This window comes from Diabrotica virgifera, chromosome 1, assembly GCF_917563875.1.
Source record: "Diabrotica virgifera virgifera chromosome 1, PGI_DIABVI_V3a".
NCBI classification, from domain to species: domain Eukaryota; kingdom Metazoa; phylum Arthropoda; class Insecta; order Coleoptera; family Chrysomelidae; genus Diabrotica; species Diabrotica virgifera.
In genome coordinates, this window is record NC_065443.1 from 50,997,022 (window position 1) to 51,011,473 (window position 14,452).

The 14,452-nt window shown below is 32.0% G+C and overlaps 1 protein-coding gene across 1 annotated transcript in view; it reads right to left on the bottom strand.

The window, feature by feature from the left end:
• The window catches only part of LOC114325542 (charged multivesicular body protein 7), a 39,306-nt gene that overhangs the window by 2,284 nt on the left and 22,570 nt on the right, over positions 1-14,452 (bottom strand). The window contains exons 4-5 of the mRNA XM_050656240.1: positions 13,284-13,508; positions 188-7,722 (exon numbers count right to left, since the gene is read on the bottom strand). Coding sequence (XP_050512197.1) covers positions 7,468-7,722; positions 13,284-13,508 — 480 coding nt within the window. The 3' untranslated portion in view covers positions 188-7,467. The remainder of the gene's footprint in view (positions 1-187; positions 7,723-13,283; positions 13,509-14,452) is intronic.

The window sequence follows — 14,452 nt, forward strand, 5'->3', positions numbered from 1 at the left end:
AAAAGTGAGTTTATGGTACAAACTAATTACTCTCAAAAAATATCAAACATTAGTTCAATGGTTATATTTTAATCAAAGATTAAAAATGTTTTTTTTTTTGTAATTTTTAGCACGAAAGTAGGCTTGATACAGAGCCTAAGCTAAAATGTTCACTCGAAGCGATTGACACGCAGCATACAAATACTACTCTACGTCGCGCGGCGGTCGTCGCTTCGAGTGAAAATTTAGCTACGGTACTCTATTAGTCTACTTTCGCGCGTGTAAATTACAAAAAAAATATTTATAATCTTTAATTAAAATATAACCATTAAACTAATAATCGATATTTTTTGTAAGTAATTAGCTTGTACTTTAAAATCACTTTTACGCTTTGAAAGAATTAAAAAAATTATAAACAACGTAGTAATCGTATGTTTACTTTGCTGTTTCATAACTTTTTTGCAAATGGTTGCAAAAAAGTTTTAAATCATTCATTTTCAAGATTTTTGAAATACGCATTTTACCTATTAGAATTAGAATATAATAAAAACTTTCTGAGACGCTTTAATTTGTTTATAACTATTTTTTTAACATCTAAAGATTATTTAAAAAAATTAAAAATTTATCTTTTGTCGACAAAATATTAAATAGGCATCTCATCTTTATAAGATTTCAAAGTTTGATCAGTGTATCATAATTATTTTGGTTATTATTGCGACCGTAAATTATTAATTAACAATTGAATTGTTGCTAAAATATTCGTTTAATTTTCACCGGCTTCTGGAATTATAATCTAAACCAAGAAAGCTTTTATGTCACCGAGTTATTTAATTATTGGTAAATAATTACTTGTCTAAAACTTTATTTGAAATTTAAAGATTTTGTTGGGAAAACCAGCATTTTCCGAGGAAAATTTTCGTCGGAGCAGATCGGGAAAAACATTTCTTTATGCAGAATTTAATTTCGGTGAATTTTTATTGGAGTGTTTTTGGTGTAAAGTTAAAATGTTCGGAGTTATGGAGCAAAAATTAAAAAAAAAAACACGTTTTGTAGGCGCCATTTTGTTAATAAAAAAAGTAGCACACTATCTGCGGACTTTGCATACCTATATTATTAATATATATAATCATAAGCTTCGATTCCAGCAATAAAATTGCTGGTAAATAACTTTTCCCAAAAATGGCCTATTCTCCGATAATCAGTCCAGACTAATAAGAGTACCTATATGATGTACGATGAAGTACTGGAGAATCGAAAAATTGAAATAAAATAAAAATTTCGTTATTGGTGTAGAATATAAAAATAGATAACAACGTGCCTGTGCAGTAAGTCTCTGGTGATGTCGAGACAGTATTATTTAACTATAATTTCATTTTATGTATTTTAATACAGTGATGTGCGCGCTAATAACTGGCAAAATAACGCAAAAGATGAAAAACATAATAAATACATTGTAAAGTAAAAAGAGATAAAACTAGTAGATGGGCAAATTATCGATATAAACGTATAGAGTGGTGCGTGCACTAATAACCGGCATAATAACGCAAAAGATGGAAAACACATTAAGTTGTGAAATAAAAATAAATGAAACTAGTGGAGGTGGGAGATTTAGCGATAAAAACATACATTCACATTCTACTTATTGTTTCCCACCTTTAGACGTATCGGTCGAGTTTGGCAACTGTTACAGTGACAGTTTTAGTTGACATACTCCTCTGATGCGTCTAAAGGTGGGAAACAATAAATAGAATGCAAGTGTATAGGTTTTTATCGCTAAATCTCCCACCTCCACTAGTTTCATTTCTTTTTATCTCACACTTTAATATGTTTTCCATCTTTTGCGTTATTTTTCCGGTTATTAGCGCGCTCATCACTGTATATTAACATAACATTACATAGTTTCCCACCTTTAGACATATCGGTGGGTATGACAACTGTCACTGTGACAGGAGAATTTTATAAAATACTCCTATCATAGATTCTAAAGGTGGTAAAGTATGTAATGTAATGTTAATTTATACGTTTATATCGATAATTTCTACCTCTACTAGTTCCATTTCATTTTATTTCACAATTTATTATGTTTTCCATCTTTTGCGTTATTTTGGCGGTTATTAGCGTGCTCATCACTGTATACTGGAGCTTGCTGTAAAACATCATCATATACAGGGCGATTGATTAGTGGGGTAAAGCTCAATAGATCCGCTATAGTAATAGATAGCAATAAAAGTTAATAACAAAAATGTTAGACAACTCTGAGATTCATATTACAAAATTAGTTAGAATGTTACATTGTGTTCGATAACCTAGTGGCAGACTAAACTTGTTTTTTAAATGGAACACCCCGTTTTTATTTTCTCCTTAACTGTCCCATCACAAAAATATAAAGGTTTGTTATGTTATACAGGGTACGTACAAAGTTATAACCAATTTTCTATGAAAATCGTAAGTTCAACGCCCTGTATAAATAAAAATAAACACAACGACAATGGTTTATTGATGCCAATTTTTTTATTTATTGTCAACATTTTTAATGATTGATATTGCTAATTTTCTTTATATCGAATAAGGGTGAGTCAAATCGCTAGTACATTATTTTCTCAGTAATTTTAAATGGAACACCCTGTATTTTATATCACTATTGAAAAGTACCATTAACGTACTTTAATTTGTATACAACATTCCATAAGTCTAAATTTATTAGTTTTCGAGATATGTATTTTCATTTTTCAATGGACCAATAGCGTGGCCACCCAGATCACCAGAATGTAATAAACTGGATTGGTTTTTTTGGGGTTACGTTAAGAATGAAGGTTATAAAATGCTACCAACAACAAGGGATGAGATGAAAAATATAATACGAAATGTATTTCGAAGTACATATTAATTTACAAATGCTTCGTAGTGTAAGTAGCTCATTAAATGACCGTTTGTAGACATGCATAAATGTGTTACCGAGGTCATTTTGAACACCTTATGTAATTAAATATTTAAAATATTTTATTAAAACTAGCTTTTAATTTTTTCAAAAATGTATTTTGTGTTTTTTTTGTAAAATTTTTTGCTGATAAATTAAGGTTCGTTCTTTATTTGTTACATTTACATACAAAAGTAGTTAATTGTTTCAAAAATATATGTTGTGGTTGTGTTTTTTTTTTGTAAAATTTATTACTAATAAATTATTTTTCTTTCTTTATTTGCTACATTGTTACATTGATTACCGGATTGATAATAAGTAATCGTAAATTGTCAGTTTTAGACATTTCAGTAGGGTGGCCATAAATGGTTTGGCTCAGACCGGGACATCGTAGTTACCGGGGGGGGGGGGTCCCCGGTGAAGTTAATCCATGGAAATGGGTTGGTTTGTGAAACAAAACTAACATTATGTTTCTTCTTATTTATTACCTACAAGGTTAAAAACTCATAAATCATAGCAAATTCGTGTTTCTTCTTACACTAACAAAAAATGGCCCACTTCCACTTTAAACTTATTTTTAGTTTGAGGGTCCTGCCTGTTCATCAGATTCTTCTTCATACCAAAAGTATTTTTGGGAACTACTTATTTTTCTCAATGCGTCTTTGTTTTTCAAGAGCATCTCGTAAAATTGGTCGCAGGTGTATTTAAAGTTCACTCGAACCATCAACATTGAACTCATTGTTGTTATATGAAGTCGTGATTTCTCATTTGACCACAAGTTGTTCATGATGGAAAATACTCTTTCTACGGGAGCACTAGTTCCTGGCAAACACATAGCAAATTCGACCACTTTCAAAATAGTATCGTATGCAATATCCTTACTATAAAGCCTTGCGAATATTTGCTTCCATCGCTCTTCAACAGGAGTTTTTACTTTAGTTTTGTCCACTCCGTTTCATTCCGTTAAGTTTTCAGACACAATCTCCTTTACACACTGCCACTGGTCAAAGAGTTTGGTTTCTTCTTCTTCATCCTCAGATATTTTCTTGATCTGTGTGACATTAAAATTAGGTAGGCTGGTCTGGATATCACTCCATGACGGAACTGTTTGTAGCAAAATCCACTGCAAGTTATGTACGCCTCCGAAGCTCAGTTCCCATTTTTCTAAATAGTCAACACAAGTTTTGTAAAACTTTTTCACTGTTTCTAAAAAGTCCTGGACATTTAGTTGTCCTTCTTCCTGTAAGTTTAATATAAGTGTTCTTATATTAGTAGGAATAAATCCCTCTTCCGCTCTAGATTTCAACACACTTTTGAGCGAGTTTATGCGCCAAGCAACTTCAGTAGCGGAGATATTGTCTTTCTCTATCTTCAAAACTGTGTCTTCAAAAGTTGAAATCTGGGATGTCGCAAACATCAGCCATGGCTTAAAACATGGATTTTCAAAAAGTTGGCTTAGAAAGTAAGGGCATTTATCCTGAGAAAGAAAGTAGGACTTCAGGCCTTCAAATATCTTCAGAATCCGTGTAATAGCTGGGCCAAGAGACAGAAAACGAGTGTTTCCGTGCTCTAATAACTTTGAATATTCCACCCCGGCGAAATCACAAAATTCTTTCAGTTCTTCAGTTCTGACAGTATAAATGTGGAAGTATTTATATACTTTAACTGCGAAACATTCAATATCAAACGGCAGACAATCTACGGATGTTTGAATGCAGTTGTGGACTATGTGGGCACCACATCCTTCTCCGATTATTTCTTTCCCTAAACTATGTTGAAGATGTCGCCACAAATTATTTTTCCCTTTTCTAGCGGCCCCACCAAAATTTGTATTAGTGTTGTCAGCACACATAGCTACTAATTTTTCCTTAAGGTTTTTGTTTTTTATTAGTTCCTCAAGCATTTTGCTCTGGGTATCAGATTGTTCGTTTGGAAGCGAAGAAAATGAAATCATTTTAACGTGGAGTCCGGATAACGGCAAAAAATAACGAACAAGTACAGGAAAACATTTTTCTGCCTTTTTGTTTGATGCGTCTATGCTGAGAGAAATAGACCCACACGTACTCAATTCTTCGTCCACTTCGTTAATGGATAATGGAGCCAAGACATTACATACGATTGCCTCACTTTTTGTCTTTCCAGATGAATATTTTGGCTCATAAACCTTTTTAATGAGTTTGGAAAGACAGTTATTGAAAACACATAACGGTTTTTGTTTTTTTGAGAGTGACATTATTCGCAACACAAACAGCAATTAATATTAATGATGACACTTTCACAAGTACGCTAAAACTGAGCAGCCATGCGACCGTATTCACCGAAAGAGAGACACAATACAACTGGCACTAAACTCATGCACGCACTGGCGACTAGACCTTTAGGTAGAGAATTTTGCACTTCTGTCGAATGTTCATGTCGGTAGGCGCACCTGACGCATGACGGTACAGTGTACAGTCAACAAGAAAAGCTTCTCGTTCATCGCGAAGTACAGCCGATGCAACAAAACACGCATTAAGTAGCACATACACGATACATTTTCATGCACTTTTTAAAACTACTAGTTTTTTTTAAGCTTTTATGAATTGCGATGAAACTATTAATAAATTATTATCTTTGTTAGTAAAAATATACATTTTTTTATTTTTGCGTGAAACCGGGACATTTTAGGGAATTTTCTGAAACCGACGGGACGCCCTCAAAAGCGGTCAAAACCGGGACTGTCCCGGCCAAACCGGGACGTATGGCCACCCTACATTTCAGTCATGGCTTACTTAAAATTTGGAAATATTTAGACCCCTAATTAATAATTTGCTCTGGAAAATGAAAATATCTCGAAAACTAATAAAGGACATCGCACACATCTTATGGAAAATATAATGTCACTCAAATTCAATAAAATTTATACGATTAGATTCGTTTTAATATAACGATCAATTCTTATCATTGCGCCAACTCTTAATTATGATTAATTACGGCGCAAATTGCAATTAAAGTTTATCGAAATCACATTTTTGGAGTCCATAAAATGTTAGTTTACAATCATTATTGCTCTGAGTGCTATTCATAACAGCTTAAATCCCGCTGGGCCTAAGCGGATTAGTGAAACTAATCCGCTGATTTATGGAGTACCGAAAATCTGGGTATTTTAAAATATTTTTTCTCTCTCTAACTTATGTACCTACCCATTTGATTTCAGATTTATTTATATCAATTTCTGCTCTTATTTTTGAAAATAGAGAGTTGGCGCAATGATAAGATTTGATCGTTAATTTAAAACGAATCTATTGGTATAAATTTTATTGAATTTGAGTGACATTATATTTTCCATAAGATGTGTGCGATGTCCTTTATGATATTTCCCTTATATATAACAGGGAATGTTACATAACAATTAAAGTACGGTAATGGTACTTTTCGATAGTGATATAAAATACAGGGTGTTCCATTTAAAATTACTGAGAAATAATGTACTTGCGTTTTGACTCACCCTGTATTCGATATAAAGAAAATTAGCAATATCAATCATTTTTGAAAATTTTGACAATAAATAAAAAAATATGGCATCCATTTTTATTTATATAGGGAGTTGAACTTGTTACGATTTTCATATAAAATTGGATATAACTTTGTAAAGACCCTGTATAACATAACAAACCTTTATATTTTTGTAATGGAGAAGTTAAGAAGATTTCGAATATAAAATAAAATACAGGGTGTTCCATTAAAAAAACATAAGTTTGGCCTGCCACTATGTTATCGAACACCCTGTAACATTTTAATTAATTTTAAAATGTGAAGCTCAAAGTTGGCTACAATTTTTTTTATTAACTTTTATTGCTATCTATTACTGTAGCGGATCTATTTAGCTTTACCCCACTAATCAATCACCCTGTATGTTGCGGTATTTTATGCATATGATATTGCAGCATATAGTGGCATGTTGCATTATTATACGCATATTTCTTTTGCGAAAACCATATATTTCTGATGCTGTTCTATCAGATAACCACGACCAGGTAATCTATGAAATGAATGAGAACTATTTTTACTTGTATTTTGATAATTTTATATAACAACAATTTCAACACACAGCAACATAACAAAATGCTATTATGAAAATATTAACAGGAAAATTAACTTCACTGCCATTTCATTTCCAAAAGAAATTATTTTTTTAAATCTCTTTTTTTAGTTAAACTTGAATGATTAGATATGATCAAAAAAGTGCGTTTAAGGGTTTTTGTATATCCACTCCATCCATATAATAGCGAATGAACCCAGACAACAGTGTCTTATCACAAATCTCTCTGTAAAAGCTTACTCTCAAATATATGGAGGATTAAAAAATACTCTCAAATATGAAAAATAAAAAATAGCCTGAATCTCTTATGTCAACACTGTAATGGCAATTAATAAAAGAAAAGTTTCAATAAAAAAAGCACAAATCTCTTATAGTACCGATAAAAGTCAGTCACTTCTAAAATCGTCGAAGGATATTATGTCAAATTCCAGCTGCCATGATTCATTTTCCACCATAAACTTTTTTGTGTAAATCATTCCGCGTTATAATTTCATTGAATTTGCTGATTACTCGAGTCAATTTCTCTTGAGACATTTGGACTATCTTCAGGAATTTCTGGTAAACTAATATTTAAATTGGCTAATTGATTCTCTAAATCGCTAGTGTTCACACCACCATCTGGAGGACCGCCTTCAGATTCATCTTCTTTTAGTAAATCTGCTAATTCTTCTTCTAGTTCTGCTTCGTCAAATTCGTGAGTGGGTCTTGATAGAGCAGATTGTATATCCTCGTTTTTATCCAACACCTAGAAGACAAAAATGTATTGAAAGTTGTTTGATATCATATTCAAAGAGTACAAGAAAGAATAATTCCAGATCACAGCCTATAAACCCAGAAAATAGTGTCTCATCATGTTACAGTGTGCATTTCAAAGACAGAATTTAATACGTTTATAAGAATGCTGATTAAAATGTTTAGTGACATAATAGACTTAAAATAAAATGAAAATCGAACAAGCTGCATGTAGAGCCAATAAGCAAAGAAATGCAAGCCAGTAAAAAAAGAAAACTAGAAACCAGAAAAGGGGAATCATGATATCTACAATATTATTATGTGAAAGCTATCTTTGAGATGCTCATTCGAGGTATCATATGGAAATGTCCATAAAAATGGGAAGTACGGGGAAACATCATCATGATTATTGGATCGGCAATCCTTTGTGGATCTTGACTTGCTCGCAGAGCTCCTAGCAACATCTTCTGACCATTAGACCAGAATCAGAAGTCAAACAAAAGAGATAATCTGGATCAATTACTATTCATTATTTCAATGGACATAATAATCAAAAACACTAAGAACACCATCCAAGCAACGATATAAAAGATCGGCCAAAATATACCACTTTTTGTATGCAGATGATCTAATAATTATTAGTAGTGGATTCAAAGTGTGGATTTGTGAAAAGTCAAAGACTCTCGTGGCTGGGACATGTTCAACGACAAGAAAACACAAAAACGACAAAGAAGTTGTTACAGTGGAAGCCGGTCTGAAGGCACAGGACGAGATGGTTGAATGACGTGGAAAACGACCTGAAAACCATGAATATAACGCCGCCGCCTACGAAAAGTATAACTCCGAAAAATGCCGTTAAGAATAGAACTTTCAATGAAAGCCGCGAAAAATATTATTTTCGATTATATAATTGTGAACATTATAATCCCTAATAAAGTGTTAGCGAAAAAATTTATTTTTTGAGGAGTATCAGCAAAAAGATCATTTCTGTTTGTGGGTTCACGAAAATTATAATTACTAAAAAGTTCTCACAAATAATTGTTTTAGTCGGCAGAAACAGAAACAGAAAGGGAAACAACTGTTTTCGTCGGCATCTATTATGAATAGTGTGACCAACTAGCCCGAAAAATCCGGGACATGGCCCGAATTACGAAGTAAATTACATAAAACAATAATAATTCATGTCACAATGAATCATGCCTAGGCACGCATGCCGCATCGAACGATGTAATGTAATGATTGCTGATGCATCTTTTTTTCGGTTTTGTCAACCACTTTAAGTAGATAAACCTCTTGAGTTCGTTCGCGAAATATGATTAATTTCCAAACCGTTGCATGCTTTGAGCCAAATTCAAATCTGCTGCGTTGCAATATGATTTTTTTATCTAAACATTTATTTTATTGTCAGTACAATTTTACTGTACAGTATTTTATTGTACAGTAATCACTTTGAATCCGAAAATCGATTAGTGACCATCTCGGAATTATTGTTTTTGACCTGACTTTTTCATTCCAATATATTATTATTGTTAATATGAATATGGAACCAACATAAGAAAGTAAACGATATTGCACTTTCAATAAAATATTGGAAGAAGAATTTCCTTTTTTGAAAAAAAAGTAACTCTAAGAGTGACGTGAAGTGTGATACTTAAATTAAGATAAGATGAAAATCCAACATCAGTTGATTTTCTATGTTTTCTCCTTTTTTGAGAATGGTTTCTGGATTGGAAGTCGAAACGTCAAAAACTAACAAAAATATAATTATCATTATAACCAATTGTGGCTTAATCCCATCAAAAATATCATTGTCAACATAAAAATGTTAAATAACCAATAAAATGATGATATTAGAGTCCTATATTTAAAAAAATAACAAATGGCCCGATTTGCATTCAAAAGTCCCGGACTTTAGGTATTTTTTTTCAGCATTGTCCCGGATTCGACTGAATTGGAGTTGGTCACACTAAATTATGAACTAAATCTTTTCGTTATAAATATTTTGGGAGTTATAATCTTCGCGGACACGCATATAACAAAAAATTGTATCACCAACAACTGTCTGACGTAGTCAGACAGGCAAAGACCCATCCACGGTTATGATGCCAAAAGAAGAAGTGGATTCAAAAACAAATACAGATTTTTAACGTGGATAAAGGAAATAATAATATAGCCCGATCAAAGAACAATCTGACCCAAAAAAAAAATAAAGGAAGGATGAAAATTTGGGAATAGGTAGTTGAAATTGTCTATTATTATATCAGAAAAAGTTTACAATTCTACATCCCCTCCATTTTTCAAAAATAGAGCGGAATACCCCCCTCTCGAAGGTGAAAAATATTCATTCAAAATAAGTCCGGAATTGGATAAAATGACTAATTCTAAGCAACTTTTGTTCTATAGAGTTTTTTCCCTAAGTCAATACTTTTCGAGTTATTTGCAAGTGAATATGTTTATTTTTAACAGAAAAAATCATGTTTTTGGACGGTTTTTCGGAGATAACTCAAAAAGTAAGTATTTCAGCGAAAAAAATATTTTTAGCAAAAATATAGCTTATAAAAAACTGAAAAAAATGGTGTATGCTTGAGGTCTGTAGACCCAGTAGAAGCAGAGTTGTAGCTAATGAAAAGTAAGTTGTTCTTCATAAAATTCCAAATCGAATATTTCAATGTGAAATAACCCAAAAACGGAGCACTTTTCGGGGAAATTCATTTCAACTTTTTTAAAGTGTTTAAAAAAAAACTTGTAACATTAAGAGTAAGTGAGTTACGCTCAAAATATTGTTGGTCCCTTTATTTTTTGGTAAAAAAATCGCGAAAATCACCCCCTAATTAGCATCACAAATAAATTTTATCATTACCTTACTTTGCTTATGTATTATTTATATGATCTGTAAGTTTCATCGGTTCAAAGTGCTTATTTTTGAAAAAGCTGTAGTTAAAATGGCTTGAACGAGTAAATAATCACGAGTTTAGGCAAATTTTGAACAGCCATAATCAATTTTAGTATATCAAGAAAATAAAAAAGAAAAAATATTCAGAAAAACAAAACGTACATGAAAAACAAAATATGTAGATCTTTGAAACACACTCAGTGATCAAAAGATCCACAGGTACTGTGGATATACACAGTATATACAGATACACACAGCCCGAAATGGTGGATGTGTGAATTATTTGTAAGGGGATTTTTCCACATTCTCTATTTCATTTGTTTGATTTCGTACGAGTGGTCGTTAAACCAGTACCTGTGGATCTTTTGATCACTGAGTGTGTTTCAAAGATCTACATCTTTTGTTTTTTCATAAACATTATCTTACTTACTCTAAAGTAATTAGGGAATTAAAACTTGAGACTGTCATTTTCAGGTTGGGCGTAGATTTACACTCCTGCTATGTCTAGGACTCGAATGTTGTTTTTTGATTGGAATGTGTCTAAAGATATTCAACTTCTCATCTTTACCGATGAGCCCAGAGAGGTTGAAGAGGGCGAAACACATTTCTAAGAACTGGTGTTTGGATCTTTGATTCTATTCAAAAAATTTTTCCCAGCCCGAAATGGTGGATGTGTGAATTATTCGTAAGGGGATTTTTCCACATTCTCTATTTCATTTGTTTGATTACAAAACGTACATTTTATTACTCTTTAAGATTTTTGGTATTACTAATAATTTTTAAGTTAGTTCCGTCAACAATTCCATTTTTTTTTTCAATTAAAAAAAAATGTTTTATTTTAAACCCAATTTTTCTCAAAACTGAGCACTCTGAACCAATGAAACTTATAGATAATATAAACAATACATAAGTAAAATAACTTGTGAAGCGGTTACGATTAATTTTATTTGGGAAGCTAATTAGGGGGTGATTTTCGCGATTTTTGTACCAAAAATAAAAGGGACCAACAATATTTTGAGCGTAACTCACTTATTTTTAATATTAGAAATTTTTTTAAAAAACAAAATAAACCTTTTTTTAAACACTTTAAAAAAGTTGTAATGAATTTTCCCCGAAAAGTGCTCTGTTTTTTTGGTTATTTCACATTGAAATATTCGATTTGGAATTTGACGAAGAAGAACCTACTTTTCATTAGCTACAACTCTGCTTATACTGGGTCTGCAGACCTCACGCGTACACCATTTTTTTCAGTTTTTTATAAGCTATATTTTTACTAAGAATATTTTTTTAGCTAGAGTAGTTACTTTTTGAGTTATCTGCGAAAAACCGTCCATAAACATGTTTTTTTTTTTGTTAAAAATGAACATATTCACTCGCAAATAACTCGAAAAGTATTGACTTGTGAAAAAACTCTATAGAACAAAAGTTGCTTAGAATTAGTCATTTTATCCAATTCCGGGCCTATTTTGAACGTATATTTTTTCACTCACGAGAAAATATTTTTCACCCCGTATTTCCCAATTTTTGTAAAATGGAGGGGATGTAGAATTGTAAACTTTTTCTTATATAATAATAGACAATTTCAACTACCTATTCCCAAATTTTCATCCTTCCTTTATTTTTTGGAGGTTTTCGTAAAATTTTGTGTTCCCTGATCGGGCTAATAGGAAAAAGAAAGCAAATGTTTTATATTATGTACTAAATAAAATTACTCTAGGAAAATAGGAAGAGATAAAGACTAAAATGGGAATGATCTTAACCTGTAAATGTTTATGATTATGCGGTAGGCGGTAGGAGGAAATACCAATTTGACAGTTGATTTAGAAGTCAAGAAGAATTTCCATACAATCAATTTGTATGATTTAATCCCATATAAAAATATCTATGTTAAACATGCTACAAGAAAGCAGTTTCAGAACATCGTAAGGATGGATGAAAATAAGTTTTTCTGAAGAAACTGGTGGAAGCTAAAAGAATAGACAAAAGAAAAGGCGTGCCATGAAAAAGCTAAGAGGATATAACTGAAGTAGGAACTGGAAGTAAAAAAATCAATAAAAATGTATAAATGAAATGTTGGCGAAGAATCGTAAGTACATGAATCTAACACCTATAATGATAAAATATACATCTGCAACATCAATATAATCAATAGTATCATGTTGGCTGTGTTCTGTAACGGGATTTAGATCAGTATTCAGAAATTTCTAAAAATCCTTTCTTCGAAAAAAATTAATTGAAAAGATTAAGAGATTTATATTTTTTAATAAACCAATGTTTTGATTACATAATAATAACATACCGCAAGGTAAGGAGATCTGGGTCACACGCATTTTAGGTGACACAGTGAATTCTGCCAATTCAGCATAAAGCATATTATGATAATGTATTTACAAACTGATATCGAAAATATATAAACAAAAACACGCATGTATAAAATGCATAATATATAAATAACACGCGATGATTAATTATTATTAAGTCTAATCGAGTTAGATATCTTTATCAGCTGAGTACATCTTATTGTATTTAGTCACCGAATAAAGTAGATATGAGTATTTAAGTGTAACTCTGATAACCAACTCCATACCAAGGGTAATCCACCCTTATTTTGCTATAGGTCCAATATGAAATAATATTAAATAATTATCAAGTTTTTTATTACATATTTCGAAAAAACTTACCTCTCCTAATTTGATCATAGTATCATCTATAGCATCTTCCGACAGTCCAGTTTCTTTGAAAGTATAATTAAAGGCTGATAGTACGTTTTTATAAGACTCCCAAACATGAGCATTGCTATGAGTTTCGTGCATCTGATGCAGTAGAGTTTGGATATTGTGTAAGGCATTGGCTTTCTTTTCTAGAGATTTTTCTAGTCCATGTTTTTTCCGTAAACAACTTTTAGCCTAAAAGAAAACAGTACTGTAATTCAAATTTCTATTTATTTCTAAAGAAATTATCGAGTACAATAATTATAACAATGACGTTATGCTGATGACACTGCGATCGCTAGTAGCATGGAGGAGCTGAGTTGCCTGATGAGTAGGATACAAAGAACAAGTGCACAATATGCGTTCAAACTGAACATCACAAAGACCAAATGGATGCTAGTAAGCAAAACCCAACAACGAGCAAGACAACTGATATTAGACACTCAAAGAATTGAATACGTGGATTAGTATACTTACTTAGGAATAACAGTTAATTCCAATTGGGATAAAGTGAAGAAAATACATATAAAAATAGAAAAAGCAAAAGCGTCGTTCACTAGCATGAAGCAAATTTTCACCTCTAACAGCCTCATCCTACCTCTCAAATGTACTTTATTTCCGGTTTTGTTATATGGAATGGAGGGGTGGACAATGATCGCTACATTAATGAAGAAAGTAAAGGCTTTCTTTGTGAAAGAAATCGAACTGTGGGCTTACCGATGTATATTACGTATATTCGTCAGCTTACTGCCAAAACCAACTAACTCCACTTTTTAAATTTTGAGACATCTACCTTTTAAACTTTAATTTAAAATGAAACATCGTCTGAATTTAAAAAATGAAATATATTTTTGAATAATAAATGCAAAATATTTTTCAGTTCTTGAATAATTTTTTAAATTCAGACGATTTTTCATTTTAAATTAAAGTTTTAAAGGTAGGTTTCTCAAAACTTTAAAAAGTGGAGTTAGTTGGTTTTGGCAGTAAGCAGATATTATCCTGGATCGAGCACGTGACTAACGAGGAGGTACTACGCTGGATAGGTAAGGAGAGAGAGGTAGGAATCAGGGTCGCCGAGAGAGATGAGCGGGCCCCGGTAAGAAGTGAAGAGCGGGCCCCCGACAAAAAGTGAAGAGCGA